At 38.5% G+C, this 27908-nt stretch overlaps 1 protein-coding gene across 1 annotated transcript; it reads left to right on the top strand.

Annotated features, from left to right (window-relative positions):
* Positions 1 to 7833: 7833 nt before the first annotated feature.
* tgm3l.8 (transglutaminase 3 like, gene 8) lies at positions 7834 to 26322 on the top strand. Its single transcript, XM_002935532.2, has 13 exons — positions 7834 to 7909; positions 10747 to 10920; positions 12332 to 12577; positions 12881 to 12999; positions 13755 to 13883; positions 13982 to 14153; positions 16356 to 16488; positions 19341 to 19444; positions 20761 to 21006; positions 21986 to 22297; positions 22604 to 22761; positions 24214 to 24347; positions 26033 to 26322. Exons 1-13 carry the CDS (start codon positions 7903 to 7905, stop codon positions 26181 to 26183), a joined length of 2085 nt encoding a protein of 694 aa, XP_002935578.1. The 5' UTR covers positions 7834 to 7902; the 3' UTR covers positions 26184 to 26322.
* The last annotated feature ends 1586 nt before the right edge of the window (positions 26323 to 27908 follow it).

Here is a 27908-nt window from a genome sequence, read left to right as displayed (position 1 = left end):
GATTGCGTTTTTTTTGTAAAGATCGGTATTTTGCGATTTTTTTGTATTTTTTGCGATTTTTTCGGCGTCTTTACGAATTTTTCGTTACCAATACGATTTTTGCGTAAAAACGCGAGTTTTTCGTAGCCATTACGAAAGTTGCATAAAATCTTGCGATTTTTCGTTGCGTTAGAACTTGCGCAAAAAGTTGCGCTTTTTTCGTAGCGTTAAAACTTACGCGAAACTTCGCACCTTTTAAGTTTTAACGCTACGAAAAAGGCGCAACTTTTCGCGTAAGTTTTAACGCTACGGAAAAATCGCAAGATTTTACGCAACTTTCGTAAAGGCTACGAAAAACTCGCGTTTTTACGCAAAAATCGTATTGGTAACGAAAAATTCGTAAAGACGCCGAAAAAATCGCAAAACATACGAAAAAGTCGCAAAATGTTCGTTTTCAAGTCGGAACTTTTCCAATTCGGGTCGGATTCGTGGGTTAGTAAATCAGCCCCCTAAGGTCTACTGAACAGTTTGATGCCCAATATGCATAGATATACCAAAGTCTGCGGTATGTACTGACCCCAAAATGAAAATATCGCATATGAATTTCTCGCCTGCCAACTCAGCTTTTGCACACAGAGTCCCCTGTCAGTGTATTATGTGCCGAAACTTCCCCTAACTATACAGAGACCCCCACAAAACCATATATTTTTGGAAAGTACACATTCTGACAAATCCAACAAGGGTAAAGAGTCCTTTCTACACCAAAGTACCAATCTGCAAAGCTTTCCTAAAGTTATTGGTTTTTATGACATTTCAGAAAATCGCCTAAAAATGTTGCAATTTGCCGCATTTATCTCACACAATTTCTTGCGTACAAAGGCAAATCACCCCAAATAGGAACACCTAAGGTCTACTGAACAGTTTGATGCCCAATATGCATAGATATACCAAAGTCTGCGGTAGGTACTGACCCCAAAATGAAAATATCGCATATGAATTTCTCGCCTGCCAACTCAGCTTTTGCACACAGAGTCCCCTGTCAGTGTATTATGTGCCGAAACTTCCCCTAACTATACAGAGACCCCCACAAAACCATATATTTTTGGAAAGTACACATTCTGACAAATCCAACAAGGGTAAAGAGTCCTTTCTACACCAAAGTACCAATCTGCAAAGCTTTCCTAAAGTTATTGAGAGGAGCCCTTAAATGCCAACGACGTATGGGACACGTCATTGGCATTTAAGCCCTTTTACTGCCACGACGTATGCCATACGTCGTTGGCAGTAAAAGAGTTAAAGGACCTTGCATTCTGGTTTAGGAACCGATAATGTACTGGAATGAACAGGCAGACTAGGTGATCCATTTTAATTGTCCAGCTCACATATTGGAGCTCACTTTCCATGGGAAGGCTGTCCTGTGGAGAGGTATTTAATTGCAGTGAAAATGTTAGGAAGGTCTCTCAGAGCAGGGCACAAAGCAGGTAGGTTACCTCTCTGTGTTTGGAACTCCCAGTGGGGCTAAGGGTGCTGCCCACCACTGCACGGAGCAGAGGGAACCTGTGACAAAGTAAATGAAAGACTAAGAGTCCCTAAGGAACTGAGAGGAAATTGCCCAAGAAGTACAGTGAGCACAGGGGTGCCCCCAACCATTTGGTGTTTTCTTACTGTTAGTCCACAAGGGGCCCAGTGTAATAAGAGAACTCATCAAATGTGTTAAGGTAGCTCACAGAGGGCAGGATTTATTTTTATGATTTATGTTTTGTATGCTGAGCTAGATAAACTGCCTCAAAGTGAAGAAAGTGTTTGTTGTAGATCCCGCAAGTTTATAGCGGGGGTGAAATCTGTATGGGGTTATCAGTAATGACAAAACGTACCAAGAGCTGTATATACACAAGTTACCAGCTGGTATCAGTTTTAAATTTGAATGCAAGAAGCTCGGCTGGTAAAATGGAAGAGCTGTAGCCATTGGTATTCCTGAAATACAGCTGAGTGAGCCACACAGCTGGGTTGTAAATAAAGAAGGCTATTCCTTGTTTTAGACGAAACAAAAAAGTAGGAGGATTATCTCTAAATGTTACACAGGATTTAAAACCCAGTATGAAGAAAAAAGTTATGATGAAAAATGAGAGGTCCAGTGCCACCATTGGAAAACTTTTTTTCTTAGTTTTGTACTTCAGTACCCTACAATTCAAATGATGCTCCTCTTGGCATATTTCTATCTTTTCCCTTTAGAAAGCCGTATGGGAGAAAGATATTTTTGTTGCTACCTACCTCTACAATTTTCCTTCACAGGGTAAAGATACACAGGCAACAAGTAAAACTTTAAATAATACTGTATTTCTTCCCTGAAAGAACTCATATAAAACTGATCAGTTGAAAGTTCCTCAATTCCTGTATGGAACATTCTAATGACTTGTTATATCTGGAATGTGCCTACCCACACCCTATCATTTACATGGATCTGCTGCTTTGCATTGAAAGGGTGTGCACTGTTATTTGCCTATTTGGTGATTATAGAGTCAACAAACCAGAAACTTGGCTGTTGCATTACACCATATGATATGAGGTTGAATTTAAGCCAAAGATAGCATATACTTTTAATAAAATAAATGTATAGACAATATTTAAAAGTCTGTTTTTGACAGTTTTAATTTGGGTGCCATGTCTGCTCCAATAACATTCCACCTATAAATATTCTATTTTAATTTTTAGTGGGGTGCCACAGGGTTCTGTTTGGTTCCACTATTAATTTGCTCATTATCAATGTTCCATTCTTCACCTTTGCACCTCCGTAATTACCCCCCTTCGAAACAAGCACAATTTTCCATTTCAGATTACATTTTCAATAATAATTTTCAATCTCCATTCACTTTTCCATGCTCTTATGCAGGACTTTAAAATGACCAAATTTCCACCTCCACCATTCCTAAGTTTGTTTTTTTTCTTCCATATGGTATTCATGGCAAATGCATACTATGAACAGAATTATTTTCACCAAATACCTGTAAATTCAATACATTCACTGCACTGGTGGTGCAAGCCTTCCGTAGGACCATCGGCAGACAAAGTTGTAACAGAACTGCATAGACACTGTATATATACAGTTGGGGAGCTTACCTCATTCTTTGTGACCACCTTTGATCAATGTTTCGGGGGGATGCACCATCCATTTGTCGGAATCATCAGACGTTGGTGGGGTGACATCATTGTGCAAGCGTGTGACATAATCACATCATGCGCAGTTCCGGGGGGAGGGGGGTGGCGTGATGTGAGAGCTCATTGCCCCCACTGAGTATTGACAAGTGGCGGGGGCAATGACATAGGAGCACGGACTAGGGGTAGGCAGAAGAGGCTGCTGCCTGGCACCCCCCAATCATTGAGCCCTAGACAGCTGCCTCTTCTGCCTACCCCTAGTTCCGGCCCTGCTGGAATATGACTCTGATATGACTACTTTCATCCTTGGTCCTGAGGCAGGCTCTTACACTAACGTCCTGCCTTGAGTCCCTTAAAACATATTGGTGTTTCATACCATCTTGCTTCCACTGTTTTTTATCTGCAGTGAGGAATACATTGCAGGAAGCCAATAGTCCCAACTTGCTTATAATGTAAGAACATTATGAACAAGGTCAGTTGCAAACAAAAGGATGGACTCCTCCAGATCAGCTAAACGTCTAATAAAGATCCTCTGAATCACTTGTTTGTTTATGTCATGAAGAAGTTTTTTTTAAGAGCAATAATGTTTGTGTATGTGCTAAAAATGGCTGCAAATGGCAACACCCTCTGTCTCTTTAATCCTGGAATTCAGGTTAATTAGTGGAACTGTAGTTATAAATGTTATGGGTGTTCTGTCCTTGGGGACAGAGTATAAGAGAAAAAAGGTGAGCGAGTGTGGGTGATAAATGGCACTGCAAGAGAATCGCATTTATGAAGGTTTGTGTAGGTGTGAAAATAAAGAACATTCATTAAATAGCATTCTATTATAAGACATAGTATCAGTGAAAGTTTGCTTGATAAGGTGTCCTAATTATTACATAATAACAAAAGTTTATCCTTTGTATGTCCTATTTCACCCACTGCTATGCCCATATCTGTTTGCAATAGTATATCAACATTTTGAGAAGTTAAATAGATGTATACTCTTTAACATGGCCATCTTAAGTTGAAGTTGGACAATGTATGATTGAGGTGTGCCCACAATCATAATAACTGTCCCAAGTTGTAGCAGCAACAACAGTAGAATTCTTGTTGCCATTTATGTTAAGGATCTTTACCTGTTAACCTTCATGGTTCTCTGTATAGCAGTGATCCCCAACCAGTGGCTCAGGGGCAACATGTTGCTCACCAACCCCTTGGATGTTGCTCTCAGTGCCCCCAAACCAGGGAGTTATTTTTGAATTCCTGACTTGAGGGCAAGTTTTGGTTGAATAAAAACACGATTTACTGCCAAATAAAGCCCCCTGTAAGCTGATAGTGTGCATAGAGGCTACCTAATAGCCAATCTTAGCCCTTATTTGGCACCTCCATGAACTTTTATGGTGCTTGTGTTGCTCTCCAAGTCTTTTTACAATTGACTGTGGCTCACGAGTAAGAAAGGTTGGGGATCCCTGCTGTATAGCATTGGTACACTGCTTATACAATATTTGGCTCTGGCAGTCTTTTGATAAATAGGGTTCATTTCTACAACTTTCATGATCACAATATCATCATAAGCCCACAGAACACTAAACATGCACACACAGGTGTCAACCTAACATTTTGGTATATTTGTGCTAGCTCACAGAATTTTTAGGGAAATATATTTAATATACTTGTTTTATGCAAAATATCTGTCATATCATATTTGGGTATGTGTAGAATTTGTAAGGGTACCCATTTCTTTAAGTACCTATGGCACCTATTTATAAAGTGCTCAGAAACTATTTTAGATTTTCCAAATGTGGCTAGTTATACAGCTTGGGCTTTGAGCAAAACATTTCAATTTGTCATTTTATTCAGTTTTATAAGACCAACAAGCATAATTTGTATATGGCATTTCCTGATATGTAATGTATTGCTTGCCTGATGTAACATCAAACCACCAGCTCCTAAATGGTTACCCATTACTTTTTGTACCCCATTTGTGGAAAGGCCACAGCTTTATTACAATATTATTAACACAACATAAACATTTATAGATATAATCTTTATAGATAAATATAAACATTTACAATATAAGTCGCCTAGGTGGGAAGATGCTAGTGGGCAGCCTAACCCCACCCAACCCCTTGGAGAGTCCCAATAAAACAGTAACCACTTGCAGCAATCTTATCACAAGGCTCTGGACCTTCCTTGGCAAGCATTCCTCCATAAAGCTGGAAGGGTTAAGCAGGCTGATTCACACACACAGAACTGGTTCTTGCAGGAAAAATGTAATGCTGGATCTTATACAATCTCTTTGATTGTACTATTCAGATGGTACAATAATAAATCACTTTATACAAGAAAGATACTTCAGACAATTGTATCCACTTGATGACGTGATGTTACAAAGGCATAGAACTGGCAACACTCTGAAGTAGTACTCAATTATAGGGGAATTAGTCTCCAGCATTAGAAGGATGCTTACATTGGTGCTTTACTCTATAAATCTCCCAGTCTCTAAACTGGTGGCCTTCCTGGTCCACTTGAAGCCTTTGGTTGCTCTACAAACAAGCCTGATCCTCTCATTCCTAGAGCAACTTATCACAAATCTTTCTTCAAACTTACCACTTCTACTGAGAGCTACCTAAACCTCAGACCCTTCACCACTGACTACCCCCTCCAAAAAGTGGGGTCCAAAGAGGCCAAGCACACAGTGATTAGGAAAACCTGACACCCCTGGCCAAGAACTACCAGGGAAACATTTTGGCCTGGAGCCCTCCCAGCTATAAAACATGTCCTGCCCATGGCTGTCTGAAGGATAGTGGGGCTAAACCTTTACCCTACTACAAATGTATGATCACATCCATATTGCTTTCCCATAATGATTGTGCCCGAACATACAGCATTTTTAAAAATTACCCTCATCCTATAGACGAATAACATATAGGGGCCGTTTCACTAAAGGTCGATTAAATGAGCGCTATTTATAGCATGCGTTACAAATTTTATCGCTTCTTATTTTTTGCAATCTAACGCACAATTCACTAAAAGGACAGGTGTCAAAATTTAGACACGATGTTATTTGCATTATTTAACTCACGATGAGCGTTTTTCTTTTCCGCTGAGTGCGTTATTTCCCGCTGCGCGCGATATATTTTGCCGTTTGCTACATTAGCGCACGTAACCATTACTTTTGAAAAACTACTTTTCTGAAAATGACCATTTCCCTGCAAACTGGAGGCTGCATCACTCTAGGGCCAACACATACTTGAAAAAATCCCACTGTAAACATGTTGTGTTGCCAAAAGCTCACGAACCACAATTTTCTTTAAGTACCGCCTGCCCCAAGTAGGTGTTAATTTTCGCACAGACTAATGCGATATTAAGGGGCTGATTTACTAACCCACGAATCCGACCCGAATTGGAAAAGTTCCGACTTGAAAACGAACATTTTGCGACTTTTTCGTATTTTTTGCGATTTTTTCGGCGTCTTTACGAATTTTTCGTTACCAATATGATTTTTTGTGTAAAAACGCGAGTTTTTCGTAGCCATTACGAAAGTTGCGTAAAATCGCCCGATTTTTCCGTAGCGTTAAAACTTAAGCGAAAAGTTGCGCCTTTTTCGTAGCGTTAAAACTTAAAAGGTGCGAAGTTTCGCGTAAGTTTTAACACTACGAAAAAAGCGCAACTTTTTGCGCAAGTTTTAACGCTACAAAAAATCGCCAGATTTTACGCAACTTTCGTAATGGCTACGAAAAATTCGCGTTTTTACGCAAAAATCGTATTGGTAACGAAAAATTCGTAAAGACGCCGAAAAAATCGCAAAATACCGATCATTACGAAAAAAACGCAATCGGACTCATTTCGACCCGTTCGTGGGTTAGTAAATGTGCCCCTTAGCGTATTTAACGCTTCATATGTGTTTGTGAATCATGTGTTAGTATTATATCTATGCGAGAATTAACGCAATGCGAGGTAAATATTGCATGCAATTTTTTTTGCGCATGCAATATGCGTTGTAACGCATGCGAAATGACTTTGATGAATTGGTACTTATTTATTGCGTGCTTTTTAACACAAAAAAGCATGGGATAATCGTTATCGCACTTTAGTGAATCGGCCCCATAGTATCTAATTTTACAATAGTCTTAAAAGGATAATTACCTTTTAAATTAAGCTTTATTGGAGCTCCCCTTAGAGCTCCCAATTCCATGTTTGTGCTACAAATGAGCATTGGGCATATCCTAATACTTTGCCCATAATCTCAGTAGAATGTGTGTAGCCAATCACAGCTCTACCTACACACATTTATCAAAATGTTGGATTAGAGCTCACTGCAGAAATATTGACCACCTTTCTATTCATTCCTATGGGATTTTTAGTAGCATACTTATCAATGGGTGAAAGTTGGAGTTCATTATTTGATAAATACAGTTCTAAAAATCCTATAGGAATTAACAGAAAGTGGGTGAGTTTTTCTGTGATGGGCTTCAATCTCATATTTTGATAAATCTGCCCCATAATGTAAACAATGTTAGTAAGCAAAAGTGATCCTCATGATTGTAAGTCCCCAGACAGGCTCTGCTAATTTTATGCTTCTACTCAGCCACACACCCAACATTGAGTAATCTTAATGTATCTGTAATGCATAGGAAAATTATTTTTTTGAAATTGTTAAAATAAACCACACCCAGTGCAATTTACATATTTTAGGCCCAGTGCTTGGGGACTGCCCAACAATTAAAGTATAAAGGATAAAGGAGGAACCCCAAGATCAATTGTTCCTATAGTAAATCTGACAACATGTCTGGTAAGTAATGAAGAGCTAATATACTTTGTTTTTATATTCTGGTATGCTTTGGTATCAGTTCCTTATAAAGTCTTTAAAATTGTGCTTTCTTTTTCAATTTGGTTACATTTTAACAGATTAATGATGGGACTAGCTTAATGATATTGTGGCCTAAGAGTGTTGGGTGAACTTTATTGGGAATTTAGACTATAAGTTCCATTGGGAGACAGGACTGATGTGAATGATAGCAAACGATAGCAAAAGACTAGAGTCTTTTGAAAGATGAGATTAGCAGAATGTCTTTCCCCATGTTATACATTACAGACCTGTGCAGGAAATGTCATTTATGAAGGTTAAATATGACAGTAATATGTTTCATTAGACTCTGTCCTTACAAACCAAGCCAACAACTATACTTGGACTATTCCCTATCAATGCCAATACATATTTGTAGCAAAGCCATCCACAGTTTTTTAACCAACTGCTATACAGAAGTTAATTTATTGATGCTTTTGATGAAAAGGGTGTTGTATTACAGATGTATCAGTTAAACTTTCCTCTCCGGAACATAGCTATCGCACCTCTAAGTAAGCTCTTAGCTGCACACTGTATTAATCCCATACCCACTGCTTAATATTTCTCTTATTTATTTTATGAGCATTCATAGTACAACTAAGTATTTAAGTAAACTTTAAATAAACCAAAAAGGATTGTCTTGCCTCAAAACTGAAAGTGTGAAAAGTGTGAAAATCAAGTGATAGTTGTTTAGGCATGCTACAAACACATTTCGTATTATCTATAGCAAAATTTTTTACCAGGCATGGATATGCGGCTAATTTCTGTGTTTCACCATTGGTGGATTTATTAGCGGAAAAGGGCACAAAAATTTGCCACGGAAAAAATTGGCTGTGCGAAAAAAGTTGTGTGACAAAACAAATTGTTGCTCACGTCAAAAGTTGCATTTCGTGAATTTTTTCACAGTTTCGTGAATTTTTCAGCAAATCGAAACAGGACAGATTCGCTAATTTTCTATAATGGGAGGCATTTTTAGACAATTCGAGTATTTGTCTTTTCTTAGATTTTTTTTTCTGAGGGTAAAAAGGGCTACAAAATACAGGTAGCTGTATAGGATCTGTTTAAAGTTTTAAAATATGATTTCCTTTTCCTCTGTAATAATAAAACAGTACCTTGTACTAAGATATAATTGATCCTTATTGGAGGCGAAACAATCCTATTTATTTAATGTTGCAATGATTTTTTTAAAGCATGGAGATCCAAATTATGGAAAGACCCCTTATCCAGAATACCCCAGGTCCCGACCATCCTAGATAACAGGTCCCTTACCTGTACCACATCTGTTATTTCCCTTGTTGGAAACCGTTTATCCTGACTTTTGATCATCTAAAGTGATGAGCGAATCTGTCCTGTTTTGCTTCGGCGGGAAAAATTCACAAAACTACCCCGAAATTTGTGAAACGCAGGTGTTGCATGGCCAGTTTGTTGTATGGAATTATTCTTGACGTGACTGAGCCCATTTTGACACAGCTGCTCCCAATTTGCCACAAACGCAACCATTTTTGATGCAACTGCACCCAATTTGACACGACTGCGACATTTTTTGACTCACGCCGAATTTTTTTGCGACAAATTTTCGTGAAAGTTTTGCAAAACAATTCGCCAATGATGAAATTAGCTGCAAATCCATGCCTGGTGAAAAAATGTGCTCATCACTAAATTATCTATAACACCAATACCACAGTAACAGCATTCTACACATACACACTGAAGTATTGGGCTATGCCCTCTTCTGCCTTTTTTTAAGGATATAACACAATAATTGTGTTGGAATTTGGTTTGTGGCCACCCAACCTGGAAACCAATGGCAGGTTAGGCAAGGCTACATTAGCAAAATGCGCCTGTAGTACCTTCATAGAAACTAGCGGGCAGGTTAGGCAAGGCTACAATTGCAAAATGCACCCGTAGTACCTTCATAGAAACTAGTGGGGAAAAGCACAAATAAAATAACTACATGTTTAAAGGGGTTTTTCACGTTTGAGTTAACTTTTAGTATGATGTAGAGAGTAATATTCTGAGACAATTTGAAATTTGTCTTCATTTTTTTATTTGCTTTTTTTTAATTATTTTACTTTTTGGTCAGGAGCTCTCCAGTTTGGAATTTCAGCAGCTATGTGGTTGCTAGGGTCCTTATTACTTTAGTGACCAGGGAGTGGTTTGAATAAAAGACTGATATATGAATAGAAGAGGGCTTGAATAGAAATATAAGGAATAAAAAGTAACAATTACAATAACATTGTAGCCTCACAGAGCTTTTGGCTTCTGGGGTCAGTGACCCCCATTTGAAAGCTGAAAACAATCAGAAAAGGAAGGCAAATAGTTTAAAAACTATAACAAATAAATAATAGAATTGGCCAGTCTATAAAATACTAAGGGGCCCATTTACTAACCATTGATTTTGGTTTTTAAAGTCAACTTTTTCGAATTGTTGTGGCGACTTTTCCTTGGGACTTCTATTGGTAAATATTATACATTTTGGAAAACTAGTTTATTTGAAAGTAAAAAAAATTAGAAATGATGGAGTTTTAGTAAATCTTCATCTTAAAGTTACATAAAGGTGGACAACCCCTTTAATGTTTCCATTAAACAAACACATGGGAAATTTAAAAAAATGACAATATAATGTCCCTTTGCAATATTTACTGAATGTAAACCACTGTATGCCAGATATTTAAAAATTTAGGCTAATGATGATAATAAGAACTACTGTACATAAATGTTAGTTTTGTAAGACATTTTCTTCCTTCTTGATGCTATATTTTTGAATGTTCTCTTCTTTTCAGCCCTTCAGCTGAAAAGTATAAATCTTCAGAAAGCAACCAATGTTGCTAATCACCACACCAGTGGTTTCGACTCCACAGTCTTTGCATTGAGAAGAGGACAGCCCATCACAGTCAATTTGAATTTCAACAGGGTTTTCTATACTGGAGAGAGTGTGGCTATAGATGTGGAAACAGGTAATGGTAACCAGTTTACACTCATGATTTGTCTTTAGAGATGTTGGCTTTTTTACTTGCACTCCATAACTGTGAGCTGGACCATTTTAAAGGGTTTGAAATACAGTATAGCTTTTAAAGCTGAGGTGTGTTGGTCTTAGTAATACTGTTTTTACATTCTCTGGTACATTCTTTGCTTGGAGTAGGGTTCTTAGTAGGGTCCTACAGGGTTCTGTATTGAGTCAAATAATTTATTATTATTTATTGGGAAAGGGTATTGTAAATTGTATTTTTGTGTTTGTTTTTGTGCTGGGGACTTACCTAAGGAAGTACCTAGGGGTACTTGTGTCTAGTAAATCCAGTGTTGTCCTGTACTAAAAGAGGTATGGATTTACAGAAGGAGAGGGTTCTTACTATTTACAAAGCACTAGTAAGGCGCCATCTGCAATATGCCGTGTAGTTTTGGTCTCTGGTGCTTAAGGAGAACTAAACCCTAAAAATAAATATGGCTAGAAATGCCACATTTTATATACTAAACGGACTGCACTAGCCAAAAGTATCAGCATCTCTACAGTAGTAATAATACAGGTCTTTACAGTTGTCACAGGAGCTCCTCATCTTGGATTCTATTAGAACTGTCCGGGACAGCGCACATGCTCAGTGTGCTCTGAGCAGCTGTTGAGAACCTGAGCTTAGGGGTCATTGCAAATTATCAAGCAGAAAATGAGGTTTAACTGTCATATAAACTGATGCTACAGGTCTGATTATTATATTCTGATGCTAATTGCACTGGTTTCAGAGCTGACGTGTTATGTTTGTCCAAATGAATAACTAATCAGCCTTATACTGTTACATTATATTCTATATATACAGTATATTGTGCATCAGTCCCTAAGCTCAGGTAAATGACAGCACCAAAGAGCAAGTGCAGGGAATCAGCAGAAAAGAAGCTACTGGGGCATCTTTGGAGGCACAGATCTTCCCTGCTAAAGGGCTGGGGTTGCCTTGGGCTGGTACAAAAGCCTAAAACATAATGTACAACATTTCTAGCCTACTTAGTTAGGATTTAGTTCTCCTTTAAAAAGGAAATTCATAAAACAGAGAAGTCTCAGTTATGAGAAAAGGTATGGAAGGTCTCAGTTATGAGGAAAGGGTATGGAAGGTCTCAGTTATGAGGAAAGGGTATGGAAGGTGTCAGTTATGAGGAAAGGGTATGGAAGGTCTCAGTTATGAGGAAAGGTTGTCCAAGTTGGGGGTGTTTATATGCAACATTGCTTGATGCTGGCAGTGCTGCACATAAGAGGAAACACACATGGGCATCCCCTTATAATTGGCATCATGATCCAAGATGCAAGGGGACATATCTTAATAACAGATAAATCTATAAATGGCTACAGAAGACACTTTGCTCACTGGTAACTTATGCTTGCAGGTCCATCTCCTTCAGTACCCAAGAACACTAAAGCTGTAATGCCCGTCTCTAAATATGCGAACCCACAAACCTGGAGTGCATCCAGTGGTCAAAGCACTGGGGCAACCATGCCTGTTATAATAAATATTCCAGTAAATGCTATACCAGGCCGTTACAAGATGACTGCACACCTTGCCAGGTCTGGCCGTACAACAGCTTCTTACAGACTTCCGGAATTTTTTGTTCTCTTTAATCCTTGGAATCAGGGTATGTGTTATTATTTATCTGCTGAAAATCATAACTTTTAGATGAAGAATACATAAGACTTAAGACATAATACCCTTTGATCATCAAATGTGAAGAACCTGTCGAAAGGTAATATCATAAAGGGCATTGAGTTTTTCCAGGTCTAGTACCCCATAGCAACTGATCAGATGTTTGTTTTCAAACATCTGACAAACGAGTCCTACCTGGTTACTGTGATTATCAAACCAGTAGCAAATGTTGCTGCTTTAGAAAATGCTTGGGCTTCATTAAACTGTGCACATAATGGATATTTTCATTTCTCAGATGACCAGGTATACATGAGTAATGAAGCAGAAAGGAATGAGTATGTTCTCAATGAATACGGAGTGATTTTCAGGGGGAATGCAAATAATATATCACGGCTAGCATGGGACTACGCCCAGGTATTATATTTTATTTTTCGTAACCGTTACAATTTGCTTGTAAATTGGCGCGACCTTTTCGTATTGAGCGCTCGTAAACGGCGGGCAAAACTTTCAGACTTAGCATGATTTTGGAAGCCTCCCATAGGACTCAATGGCACTCTGCAGCTCCAACCTGGCCCAAGGAAAGTCTCCCATAGGGCTCAATGGCACTCTGCAGCTCCAACCCGGCCCAAGGAAAGCCTCCTATAGGGCTCAATGGCACTCTGCAGCTCCAACCCGGCCCAAGGAAAGTCTCCCATAGGGCTCAATGGCACTCTGCAGCTCCAACCCGGCCCAAGGAAAGTCTCCCATAGGGCTCAATGGCACTCTGCAGCTCCAACCCGGCCCAAGGAAAGTCTCCCATAGGGCTCAATGGCACTCTGCAGCTCCAACCTGGCCCAAGGAAAGTCACGATACTGAAGCTTAAATGAATCCGAAACTTTAGTACTCGGCGCGATAGCTACGAAAAAGTCGCGACAATTCGCGCAAGTCGTAGCGCTGCGAAAAAGTCGCGACAATTTACGAAAAAATCGCAAAATACCGATCATTACGAAAAAAATGCATTCGGGCGCCTTCGTACTGTTCGTGGATAAGTAAATCAGCCCCATAGAGAAGAGGGTACCTCTTGCTAACATCACCCACACACATTCTCAATAACCAAATTTGCTAAACTTCTCTCTCATTGATACCCCTTAATTTGTTTGAAACCATTTCTCTATTTATTTCTGTTTCAGTTTGAAGGGGATATGTTGGACATTTGCTTTCTCATGCTAGACAGCTGTCTAGAGCACAAAACAGACCCCATCACAGATATCTCCAATAGATATGATCCTATTTATGTGGGACGAGTATTAAGCGCTATAGTGAGTAGATACATGTTCATTTATTTTCTTTTAATGTATGCAAATTGCCCAAACTAAGGGAACAAATACAGAATTTACTGAAAAAATGTTTTCTTTAGGTTAACATTAATGACGATAATGGTGTCTTATATGGAAGATGGGATAACGACTATTCAGATGGTGTATCTCCAACCTCATGGAGTGGAAGTGCAAGAATACTCCGTAGCTGGCGTGACAACGGACCAGTAAAATATGGACAATGTTGGGTATTTGCAGGAGTGCTCTGTACAGGTTTGTAATTTAATTAAAATGTTTTTTTTTCATATTTTATAATGGAAAGAGCCAGGTCCTTCCCACAAAAGAACCAGATAGAAAATACTCAATAATCACCTTTGTTTTCTGAAAGCCTGGAGTGATTCCGTTATTATATGTAGCCATAGTTATTCCCATGTTCTCAGCACAATTCAGGAATATTTTAGGGCACTATTCTAAAAATATAAACCCTGCAAAGTTATATTTATTCCTAGAAAAATACTACACTTTTTTCTTTAAAATGTTTTTGTATTTATGAAAGCTATGAACATTTTCCCTGACGTTCTCAAGCTTTTCCTGACATTCTGAAAACCTTTGATGACTTTCCCCAGAAATGAAAAGATTTTTCACATTGCGAGAAATTTATCACGATAGTTACATTTATGGGAAATTCCTATAACAGTGCTAGGGTACAATGATAAATGTGTCCTGACAACTGTCCTCCTTCTTACGCACAAAGAAGCCTACCTGCTATGGTTTATGGTTGAGATTCAACAGGGGACATACTGTATATACTCGAGTATAAGCCTAGTTTTTCAGCACCGAAAATGTGCTGAAAAAGTCACCCTCGGCTTATTCTCGAGTCGGGCGCCATGGGTCCCTCTAGACTAGCACCCTCTCTCCTTTGTGTGCAAATTAGGCCACCCGCAACCAGACCCTCCAATGCCCTGGCCTAGGCTCCCACTAGCAATACTTATTTCCCCTTACATCCTTCCGGGACTGGGTCTGCTGCCAGTTTGCCAATGTGCAATGAGCGTGGGGTAGTACTCATATTGTTTTTGTTGACCCTCTTCTCCGCTTACAGAGCTAGTTTACTGTTTTTCTTTGAAATAAATATTGAAAAACATATACCCCACTGATGCCTCAATTAATGTAATTTTATTGGTATTTATTTGATTATTAAAACTTAGCAGTAGCTGCTGCATTTCCCACCCTAGGCTTATAATCGAGTCAATAAGTTTTTCCAGTTTTCTTAGGTAAAATTAGGTACCTCGCCTTATATTCGGATCGGCTTATACTCGAGTATATACGGTAAATAAAAATCATAAACAGGAAGAAAGAAAATACATAAATAATAACTAAAACTTCTGTTTCGCAATGTCATATTCTCCGTTTACATTTAAACACATACTCCAGTTTTGTATTAAATATTGTTTTACTAGCATATTCAGTTGTCTGCATCATTTTAGCTACTTACTAAGTTACTTTGACCTGGATAGTGACTCTTCTAATGTCTCGAAGGACTGAGTATACAGGACAAAGTTTCCTAATTCTATTCTAAAGGGACAGAATGGGACAAGTGTTTATGTAAGCAAGAAGAAGAGGTAATAGCCACCAAAAATAGTTAATCAAAGGGGATCTCCGGCTTCCGAACCAAAATTTGTTAAAGAGCCCCACACAACACAGAAACCACTAATATACTTATCACTGTAATAAATACCATTTTTATATGCTAAATTAAAGTGGAAAAACAATTCTTCTCTTTCTGCATGATTTTAAATCCTGGCGCGGAGGAGGGACTAAAACATTGATGTCACAAATTGTAACAACTTCTCCACAGCTTACAGACAGCATGGACGAACTACATAACCCACAATGCATTGCGCGGTGATGTTCTTTTCCATCACATGTGCAGGGAATTGTGGGATTTGGAGGATGCAGGCTGATAACAGTCGACTACTGTTACATTTTGAGTCAGTAGTCAGTAAGATCAGCAGGGGAACAGGGGGCCAGGCTTAGGTAACTGTTCCAAACCATATTATTACATTAAAATTCATGAATGAAAAGGCTGCATGTTTTTAATTGATGTACATAGCAAAGTTGCTTGAAATTATTTTAACTTTTCAAACAGTTTCAAAGTTGTGTTTGGGTGGATTTTCCCTTTAAACAATACAGGGCCCAACTTATAATCACTAGCTGCAGTGCTAGGCACAGAAATGCACAGGTCCCACCCATAAGCTAAGCCATTTCTCAGAGTTCAAGTTTTGTACTTTTTCCACAAACTAACCCCGAGTCTTTGGGGAGATGATGATCCAGTCCTGGAAGTTTTTAAAGTCTAATTCCTTTTCATTTCAACAAAGTGGCCTGAGTGGTTTATTATGTCCATAATGGCATGCCTGACCTCTTTGTTTTATGTTTATAAATATTATCTTTCTCCTTCCAATGTCTTTTGCAATTTAGTACTACGATGCCTGGGGATACCTGCCCGTGTAATTTCTAATTTTGAGTCAGCTCATGATGGCAATAGCAACTTGCTGATTGAGGAATATTTTGATGAAAAGGGAACCCAACTAGGATCCCCTGACAGTGTATGGTAAGCAAACAACTTTCTAACTCTGCCTTTAGGCTGATGCCACACGAGGCGTAGGGCTGATATTTTCGGCAAGCGGAAAAACGTTTGGCGAAAATTCAGCCCTACGCCTGCTACTTGTTCCTGCACCCAAGCGTATTCCATTCATTCGGGTGCAGGCACAAGTAGCAGGCGTAGGGCTGAATTTTCGCCAAGCATTTTTCCGCTTGCTGAAAATATCAGCCCTATGCCTCATGTGGCATCAGCCTTAATTAAAGATATTAATATTCAAAGCAGCTGGAGAGAATGTGCTGAAATCTCTGTATCAGGTGTAGAATTGTAACAGTTCAACCAAAACATTAAGCCTACTAAGAGACACCAGATGTAGGGTTGCATAGAGATGGAAAGTTGAACTTGTTAGCGTAACAAAACAGAATATACTGTATGTAGAAAGACCAGAACATAATACTTTGAGGAAAAAAAAGCTTCAGAAATGTTATTAAACAAGAGGATCATTCTTAAACAACCAAATGCAAATGGAATCTTCAGTAAAATAGCTTTACTTACAGCCTCAGTACTTTACTCAAACTCAACATTTAACATTATTAAACTCGCCATTTAACATTGTGAGCTGAATAACGCCTCTTCTTCTTAATTAAAGCTGCTGTGACACTAAGGTTGCCATCTTTTGTAAAAACCAGACAAAATAGGCAGGGTGATATAGCAGATAAGTGGGGAGCTCAACCCTCTGTTAGTACACCCATATGGGTGTCAGGTGCAAATACTGCATGAGCCCCACCTTGTATGAAGATCAATATACAATAGCAAAAAAATCCAGTAGCACACTGAGCCGTGCAAAATGTGTTTATTTTCCTAAGTACACACAAACAAAGCAACGTTTTGGGCCCCTTCGGGCCCTTTCTCAAGCTTATAGTGCACCAATTAGTGTTCAGGTTTTAAAGGTTGCGAAGAGTAGGTGGAGAATAAAATGCCCTCCCCTTCCCTAGTAATGTCATGATCAAGTTAATTCGTATGTACATTTGCTCCACATATGTGAGTCATAGCCATGAAGGTTCTCATGTGTGAAGTGTTAGCATAATGTAGAATTTGATCACTCATACCTGAGAGTATCCAATGTTGATCCAGTTAGTGACCTTAAAGTAAAAAGTATATTGAAAAATTATAACAGACATAAAAATACACACCAATATATGTATCAAGATAACTCGATTAAAGATAAACATGGCAGGCGTATACTCTCTGTTTAGACCTCGGGGCCAAATTGTATCCAATTTATTGATCCAAAACATCTCTCTGTGCTTTAATTGTAAAAGTGTATCACCCCCTCTCCTGGGAATTTCAACTGTGTCTATCACTTGAAATTTGAGCTGGCTCACGGAATGGTCGGCCTGATGAAAATGGGCTGGAACTGGTAAAGCTGTAAGTCTCCTGCGTATTGTGGACTTGTGTTTAGAAATGCGGTCCCTCACTTTCTGTATAGTTTCACCAACATATAGCAAGCCACAAGGGCATTTCAATAGGTATATTACATAAGAAGATTCACAGGTAAAATATTGTTTTATCTCATATTTTTTTATAAATGAATTGCACTGAGTGCAGTGTAAACAAGGGTATGTTCCAAATCTGGGTTTGCTTAAAAACCGCTGTGTAACCCTCTTATGGGAGCCCCCAATATCTGCCTTAACAAGGTGATCCCGCAAATTCTTATCCCTCTTATAAGCGATAAGCAGTGGGCTTTGAAAAGGTGATACACATGGTAGGCAAAATTGTAACAAATGCCAATGTTGGTGAATAATCCTGGACACGTCTGACCCTTGTAAATTGTGTAGAGGGTAAAATAGGCAGGGTGGTGTCATCAGGGGGCAGGGAGGTGATGTTGGAGAGTAGGTCTGTAATGTGGGGTGGGCATTGGGTAACTTTGAAATACAGACAAGAAATACTGAACTACACAGCTTCAAGAAAAACCAGGCTGTCAGGTTCAAAATCCGACCATATAGGATGCTCTAAATATGTAACTACATTTTTCATGAATGAAAGTGGTCAATTGTGAAAGTCTGACCAAACCCAGCAGAAAGGAGGTGGGTCAGAAACTGACCAAATCGCAGACTACAACTGCCAACAATGCAGGAAAATATGGTTTCCTAGATTAATGTTTATATTTCCTGCTGCCCTAGGATAATTTTTTTTCATGTATAAAATGAGACAAAAAAACACATTACACATTAAACAAATCTGTACGTGCAGGCATGAAAGCAAAGTTTGAACTATTTTGGTTTTACTGCACACCCATCAATGAATTGGACTTTGTTACTCATTTGTCAACCCAATCAATTACTCTACATGACCCAACCACCAGCCAATGACCAATGGCTGCCTTATCAGTATAAGTGCTGAGCTTTGTGTTTTTTGTGCTCGCTAGGGGAGATTTTAATTTACCCAAGATTGTTGTCTTTTTTTAGGGCAAACTAAACCATCTAAATCTGGCTGATTTTTGTGTAATTCCAATTCTGTAACATCAAGAAAATATGTAATATTTTCATATATCAACATTTTATTACAATGTAATGCTCAGTCTTTTCTCCTGCTTTGGTCTACAGAGGCAATCTATTCTAAGGTATTGTGTTTTGTTTAGAGGAGACTAATAAGAAAGCTAAAATGGCCCCAGAGTTTTTGCAGCAGTACAGAAGGTATAGGGCTGTATTTAAATCTTTTTTTATTAATAATTATTTAATAATTACTAATATTCATTAAAATGGAAAAAAATAGCCTTTAAAATTGCATAGCTCCAACACTGTAAAATTTTTTAGCACTAGTGACTATCACTATATACTATATATATCACTATATCTTTACAGGAACTTTCATTGTTGGAATGAAGCTTGGTTTACTCGAGGTGATCTTGGAGACAATTATGGCGGATGGCAGATTTTGGATTCAACCCCACAAGAACCAAGTGGAGGTAAGGATTCTGGGCAAGTGAAGACTTTGTAGCATAATCATTCTTAAAGGACAAGAAAAGATTTAATTATTGATAGCCACCAATTTGTTGCTAACCTCAGTGAGGTGATCCTCTTTGCTGAAAGACACACTGGCCTGGGATACTATTGCATTAAATGCTGCATCACAGTATTTTTTCATATCCAGGGATCCTTTGCAACTGCCCTGGGCAGCGTTCATTCACAGTAGATTAAAAGTTCAGATTTTAGTCTCTAAATAACAATTTCATTTTCTGCACATCCACACCAACCAGGGCAGCCACAAGGCATCCCAGTTAACACAAAGCTTTGGGATGGGGAACATATGCTGAGAACTATGTTTGACATGTAGAGAGTGACATGTATTAAAACTGACATACCTGTAATTCACAGAGGTTTAATTTCAGGGGATAAACTCAATATGACCAGGCCCGGATTTGTGGCGAGGCCACAAAGGCCTGGGTCGAGGGCGGCACAAACATAGGGGCGGCATGCCGCCCCGCCGCAGGCAAATTTTAAAATTTTACTTCCATACAGAGCAATGGGGACCTCTCCCCACTGCTCCGTATTGGAGTTTTAACTTTGGTGCATGCACGTTCGCGTGGCGGGGGGGGGGGGGGGGGCGCCGAATGGGGGTTGCCTCGGGGCGCCCCCAGTAGAAATCCGGCACTGAATATGACCATCAATAGGTTGTGGGATCTCATTAAGATGATTGTCATATAAAAGACATCTTTTTTTCATACTTGCTGTGTTTTTCTTGAAGATGTTTTGTTAGTCATCCGACTGGCCAGTTGTATCACTAGCGTCTTTAAGAAAACCAGAGCAAGTCTAGTTGATTTTACTTATTACAACACATATTACAAAGCCAGTCAGATGACAAGCGAAACGTCTTCAAGAAAAACACAGCAAGTCCAGTTGATTTGACTTAATAAAACATGACCATGACTTGGATGAATGAGAACCTTCATAGGCATACAACACAAAAGATCTTTTTATCACAAAAGCAGGAAACCCATTACAAAGTCATTGCTGTATCCCACATACAAAAGTTGATTGGCAGGAGAGAGACAGTCAGATTAAGATAATGTCATTGATTATAGGTTTGGTTAGAAAAGAGCAACTCATGACTGTAACAAGATATGTTTTAGACTGTTGAGTGAAGTTAGATAATATACTCATATACTCAGGATATAGTGTTTGAAGATAATAACATGCATCATCAAGCTTTGTCCTGTTTGATTAAAATTGTTGTGCTTTGGTTTTTTTTTTTTTTTGTTTTATTTTAATCTTTTTATATTAGGCATCTATTGCCTTGGACCTACCTCCCTAAAAGCTGTCAAACAGGGAGATGTGACTCTTGATTATGATACAACCTTTGTATTTGGTGAAGTTAATTCAGACAGAAAGAGATTTATCAAGTACAGTGATGGAAGACCTCTTCAAAATGTTTACACTGATACTGCATCTGTTGGACAATTCATCAGCACCAAGGCAGTGGGTTCTAATAACCGTCAAGATGTAACAAATGGTTACAAAGACCCTGAAGGTGAGATCCACTATTTTCTGCCGGAGACTAATTTTATTTCGGAGAAGGTATAACCATACATTGCCTATGTTTGAGCCCCATTTGTGCACCAACAATTTAATTCCAATACCTGATGACTTGTCTTTCCACTTTAAATGCTAGTCCTTCCTGATTTACAGGTAAACTGTTCTTGCTATATATACAGTTTTTGAATGTAATATTGTGTGTACTCCAAGCTGAGTCTCCTGCAGGCTAGCAGTCCACATGGGGCTTCCAAATAGCCAATCATAGTCTTTATTTGGCATCCCAAAAGAACCATACAAGCCATGCGGCTCACCAACAATTTTTACATCTAAGTGTGGCTCACTAGTAAAAAAAGGTTGGGGATCCCTGATCTGAAGCTTCTCCTACGCAGACAAATACTGATCAATCTCCTTTCTTGACCAAACTGATCATTTGACCATGTCTGTGGGCCAAAGCAAATGTCTTTGCCCTTCCAATGAACTTGGTGGAAAATACAACTGGTCAAGGACTTTGTCAGGCGGTGTTTAAAGTCTGAAATACACTGACCAAGAATCCCTTATGATCCAGATATTAGCTCATTCAGCTGGCCTGAAAGGGTAAATAAACACTAACTTCAGCTTTCAGAAATGTATTTTATTGTACACAGACATACCTAATTCTATAGCTTCAAATGAAATCATGAATCAGTTTCCCACCCCACCCCCCTTGGGCTCAAAGTAAAATGCAACCCCTCTGGGATTTGAGGTCCCTCTGCTTTTCAGAAAATCCATGTCCTACCCACTATGGAAAGCTGAGGGATTTATTTAGACCTCACTCAGTAATAATTTTCTTATTCTAAGCAACCAAAATAGTATGGATATTGGCCAAAAGAATGACAAATTACAATAACAAAATTAGTATCCAAACTAGTATAAATATTCCAACAAGAATAGGCAACACTCTGTTACTGAATTCATTTTTTTCCTTTTACCATAAGGTTCTGGCAAAGAAAGAGAGACTTTTAATAAAGCACGGACTACATTGCTAAGCTTGGGAATTGCTACAATGGCTGCCAGATCGGTGCAAGAAGAACCAAAAGGGCCAAAACCTGAAATTACTGGCAGCTTCAAGCTGAGTGGACAACCACAGATCGGTGATGATGTAGTAGTCATCTTCAATATAAAAAACCCTACCTCTGCCAGGAAAAACATAAAACTCAAGTTTACTGTTACAGCAATCGTATATAACAGAGCAGTGTCAAAAGAAATCCTTACTAATAACCAACCAGTCACCTTGGCTGCTAATAAAGGTATTTTGTGTGCATTTATCCTACATTGCTTGTTTTGATTGTATTGCTAACAAATGAGTTCCTTGCTTGCATTACATTAGTAATGTCCAAAGTAAGCATAGACAGAATGTTGGTGCTCTAGATATTGGAATACTATAGCAATCAGTGTTCCCCTGCAATTTCAGGAATGGTTGAAAATGCAGTTCTAGCACACCTAGGATGGCAGAGGTTGTCCCTCCTTGATTTAATATTCTGCTACAGATTTAGTGGTTAAAATGTGTCATTCAGCATTGCTTAATGTTACCTTTCATTTTTTTGAAACTTCAGAGGAATCTGTAAACCTCACTGTAGAATACTCTAAGTATCAGGGTGCTCTCACCCCTGACAATATGATCCAGGTTGTGGCTGTGTGTGAAGAAGAAAATGGAGCTGCTTTGCTAACTGATACAGTTATCACCTTGAAGAACCCTCCCATGCAGTTAAAGGTATCTATTGTAATATGTCCTGAAATAAATAAATATGCATATAAACCTCAGCAGTCTGGGTTCACGGCTGCATATTAATACAATCAATCTCTGAGTATAATACAATGCTCCTAACAATTCATTTAGGCTATCATCAATGAGGGGACATAGGAGAAGTCCTACCTGGACCGGTGGCCTAGACTGCTGCAAAAGGGATGGTCTTGCTGAGAAATTGATGGGGTTTGGGACAATCAGAGCAGTGTTTGGGGCTAAAAAAGGTGCATAGGGCCCCATGATTTATAAAGGTAACTATGGTGAAGGCTTTTTGCAGAGAAACAGTACAGTGGGCTATGATTTCTGTCAAAAATCTGCCCAAAGATTCCAGTACATGGTTAGATTCAGACCCTTACCCTAATATGCCAATTCTTTAGCCTTCTATCTTCAGAGGCACCAAACTACCACCTTTACTACCAAAATCTCCAGCAACCTCCTATATCTTTGTGCGTATAGAGGCACCAAACTACCTCCTTTACTACCAAAATCTCCAGCAACCTCCTATATCTTTGTGCGTATAGAGGCACCAAACTACCTCCTTTACTACCAAAATCTCCAGCAACCTCCTATATCTTTGAGCATATAGAGGCACCAAACTACCTCCTTTACTACCAAAATCTCCAGCAACCTCCTATATCTTTGTGCATATAGAGGCACCAAACTACCTCCTTTACTACCAAAATCTCCAGCAACCTCCTATATCTTTGTGCATACAGAGACAGTTGTAAACATGTTTGATGCCAACCCAACTTTCCTCTTGGGCATCCCGTAAAAAAAAAACACTTACAGCAACACTGTTTTCAACACAGTTTTCTTTTGTAGAGTGAGTAAAAATGTACAGATGGTCAGGATTAAAGATATTTGCCCAATGTCTAGTAAATTCTAGCTACCAATCCCTTTTAAAAGAGCATACCAGTTTATTGACTGCTGTGAGTTTCTTGAACTTGTATAGAAATTGCACTTCATATTATTCCATTTATTAATTTATGTTTTCCCTAAGGGACTTTATGCTATTAAATAAGCAGCTTTAAAAAGCAAAGGAGTGTCCCAACCAATATGCTGTTAGTTCAATTCAGTGCCGGAACAAGATACTGTGGCCCTTTAGGCAAGCTGCCTTTTAAGGTTATACTCTGCACACCAATGACATTGTCTCAACCCTTTCTCATTCCCCTTGTGCATTTCTCTCCCCCATTCTCCCTTTTTTGTCTAAGTCATTCTTTAACACCATGAAAGCCATTGAAAGTGTTTATCAACATGGGAAAGTTGTTTAGAATTGAGCATTTCATTATGTTTTGGTGGTGTTCCCTACTAAAATTAGTAATAACATATTCCTCTCATTTTAATTTAATGCATTATTTAAACTTGAAAGCCATGCATAAAATAGTATTTTTTTTTTTTTTTTCCTTTTATTGTGTATAGGTTCCTGATAAAGCAGCTGTAAATAAAGCATTGTCTGTTGAAGTGATTTTCCAAAACACAATTGGTGACAGGCTTAAAAACTGTCTAATAACTTTAGAAGGCAGCGGTCTAATTAAAGACGAAGTTAAAGTTCCGTAAGTAGATGTAGTTACGTGCTTCAAAAACCCTACGTCAATCTACAAAACTGGCTTAATAGTAATGTGGTAGATGTTTATGTACAGAACAAGTAGGGTATTTACAAAGTAGGATATCTGAAAGGCAGCTGGGGCCTTAGAGGACTGTCAGCTAGTACAGACATCAGGCAGCTGAAACCTCAGTAACTGGGATAAGGCACTTTTTAGGGTACTTTTAAGTACAGGTATGGGACCTGTTATCCAGAATTCTTGGGACCTGGAGTTTTCCAGATAAGGGATCTTTCTGTAATTTAGATCTCCACAATTTAAGTCTGCTAAAATAATTTAAATATTGAATAAACCCAATAGTATTGTTTAAATTATTTTTAAAAATTAGGATTATTTGCTTATAATGGAGTCTATGGGAGATGGCCTTTCCGTAATTTGGAACTTTATGGATTATGGGTTTTCGGATAAGGGATCCCATACCTGTACTAGAAATACCAACATGTTATGGCCTGTGGGACTTTTTGTACCATTAAAGGAGAACTAAAGCCTAAAACAGAATATGGCTAGTTACTGTCCCATCCCTAGAAGTACTTCAGGCCTTATGCACAGCAGCATTATCTTCTTATCAGGCTACAGGTTGAGTGCCAGTTGCACTGCACATGCTCACTGTTCTCTGGGTTTGCTGTCAAAGAGCAAAGATTAGGGGTCGTTGACAATGAAACATTTAAAGCCAGCATGTATCTTTTATAGAAGCTGATGCTACAGGATTTCTTATTTTTCTGTTCTGGTTCAATGCAATGCTCTGGTTTCTATGCTACTATGTCACTGGAAGCTGTATTCATTGCAGATAATTAATATGATATATCCTTGTACCAAAAATGTTATTTTGTACATATAAAGTATATATTGTGTCTGTCCCTAAGCTTGGCAGCCCAGATCAGGCGCAGAATCAGCAAAAAGAAGTGCTATTGAGGGTATCTTTAGAGGACACTGATCTTCCCCGCTAAAGGGTTCTGGTGGCCTTGGGCTGAAGCCCTAAACATAAAAGGGGTCATTAATTCATGCCCCTGCCAAAAGTGCAGTAGCCTTGAGGAGTGCAAATATTCACCCCATAGTGTTCATTTTAAAAGTCTTTGCAGCAGGGCCATATCTGCAGTGGTAAAGGCAGGTGCAATGCAGCCTTATATTTACCACTTGCCATAGGGCAGATAGAAGGGGTCTTTCTATTTAATTTTGGTTGCTTTAGATTTTTTAGATTTAGATTTCTATTGCTTTAGATTGCTTGGCTGCATAATGCTTTTAATATAACTGACATGTTGAGATGTTTGTGATATAATCATCCATGTTTAGAGTAGCAGTCAACAATACAGTTGTGGGAAACATCAGCCTTAGGGGCAGGATAAAGGAATGGTAGGCATTGAGCTCAGGAGGAAATATCTTCCTCGGGCCTATAACACATGTAACATTTGCATTGCTCGCCAAATGTAGACCTTCATGGGATTGATGGCTCTTCCCAAAAGCACCACAAAGTATCTTCATATTCATACCAGGTAGTCAAGCAGTTATAATGCATAATTAACTCTCTAAGCTAAAAAAAGATGGTTCAGCAGTATAGTAACAAAACAAGCAGATGACATTCAATGGGCTATTTATTAAAAACATAATGATGGTTTCTAAAGTTCTTCTTCCATTTATAGAGTGCCAGATCTGAAACCCAGTGAAAAATACTCAACTAAAGTTGTCATCACTCCATATAAATCTGGTGAAAGAAACCTCTCGGCTAACTTGTCCGCTGACAAGCTGTCTGATGTGAAGGCTAACCTTACTGTTAAAGTGGATGCTGCTTAGAAATGACTGGGGCAACTGCATTGGAGGAAAAGAGAACAGCTCTGTGTTGGAATTATGATTTTGTTAGAAGAACAGAAAACTCTCCGTTCCTATTTTCCTAAGCTTAAACATCTTGAATAAATATTATTAGTACAGGCAAGAGCATTCAACTTTCTCTGCTAAGAAGCAACCAAAGCACAAATTACTTTATACATTATGTGTGGAAGCTGTTGATCAATGCTATCAATTCTATTAAGCAAAGATATCACTTTTTCTGCCAGTGTCCTGGATTTATACAGCAGGCTTGGGTTTGGGCATAAGTTGGAGTATTGAGATGTGTCAAAATGCCCCTAAAATGGAGAAAAAAGGTTGACATCTCTGTTATATGCCAAAAAATTCTTCCTCTAGCATTAACTAGTAATAAAATATTTACTTTAAAGGGCTTACCAGTAAATGCAACTAGTTGATATGTACTATAAGTACTGGATCAAGCCAAGAACCTGATATTATATGGGCCTATCACGGTTGTAAAGACACCACCAATCAATGTATTATTAACCATTATTCAGGTATTGCTTTATGATTCTTAATCTTGAATGAGTACCAACTGAAGAATTGCTTAGAATTGTTCCATACAGAATACAGAAAGTTAATATATGGATGAACTTCCCCTGTAATAGCATTTGAAAAATTAATTCAAGCTGCGGTCTTTGGCTTTTCAAGTGCTTTTTACCTATTGCTATTTAGGTGCTTTTTAATATTTTTTGCCATTAGGATGAGCCCCTCAATAGTTACAGAGCCAGTTGCATCCCCAGGTAACAGTGGGTCAGGTACCCAAGATACAAAAAGAAGAAAAGAAGGAAACTATCATCAGTACTAGAGATCTGACCAAAACAGGCAGAATTAAATATATAAAAATAGATAATGGTCATGGGCATATGGCAATGGGATATAAACATTATAAAAGCCAAAGTCAGGAACCAAAAGGACAACAAAAGGAACAAAGATCACCAAGTTAATTCATGGTGAGCCCTACAAAAGAGAAAGGAATATTAGACAAAGTAGATCACTAACTAAGGTCACAATACCAGTGTCAGAAAAAGTGCTCCACTGGTCTTTTTGAGGATTTAATACCTTATTTATTTGGATGCAGTACGTATATGTAAAGCACCAACATATTCCATGGTGTTGTGCAGATGCCACAACATGTAAATGTTAGAAGGCTTTAGCTATACACTGCCAAAATAATCTTTCAAATACAGTCTTTACAGTTATAATGGTAAATGTTGAGTGTTAACTCTGAATTAGAGTGTAGCTGTATATTACACCATCTCCCACTCCAGATAGGGACTAACAGAACTATCTCATTTTTCCAGGAGACAATGAAGGACACAGTGAATAATTTATCCTGCCTTGTTTCTATTATACATGGAAACTGTAATTATCCTGATATTTTCTGGGGTGTGTGTTCTGGGGTATTAAACATGGAATTGACACTGGGGTACTATAAAGGAATCTGAACCAAATTTCTATTTCAACATCTTTCTATTAGATTGTAGCAACACACTAAAATGCCATAATTTCATTAGTCCAACAAGTGCCTCCTTCTCAGAGAAAACAATACCAACTTTGCCAGTCTTTCTTCATAGTTTAATTCTAGTATTTAACCATCTGTTTAGTTGCATGTCTTCGCACTCTTCCCAGTTCAATAATATCTTTCTTAAGAATTGGAGCTCAAAACTGCAC

The sequence above is a fragment of the Xenopus tropicalis genome, chromosome 10, assembly GCF_000004195.4.
Source record: "Xenopus tropicalis strain Nigerian chromosome 10, UCB_Xtro_10.0, whole genome shotgun sequence".
Taxonomy (NCBI): domain Eukaryota; kingdom Metazoa; phylum Chordata; class Amphibia; order Anura; family Pipidae; genus Xenopus; species Xenopus tropicalis.
The sequence above is the reverse complement of the archived record's forward strand: the minus strand, read 5'-3'. Positions and strand labels throughout refer to the sequence as shown.

Bases quoted from the DNA above. Each gene is read 5' to 3' on its own strand.
- tgm3l.8 (XM_002935532.2), top strand. The intron at 12,578-12,880 runs GTATGTGTTATT...TTCATTTCTCAG, and splicing joins CTTTAATCCTTGGAATCAGG to ATGACCAGGTATACATGAGT. The intron at 14,154-16,355 runs GTTTGTAATTTA...TTTGCAATTTAG, and splicing joins TGCAGGAGTGCTCTGTACAG to TACTACGATGCCTGGGGATA.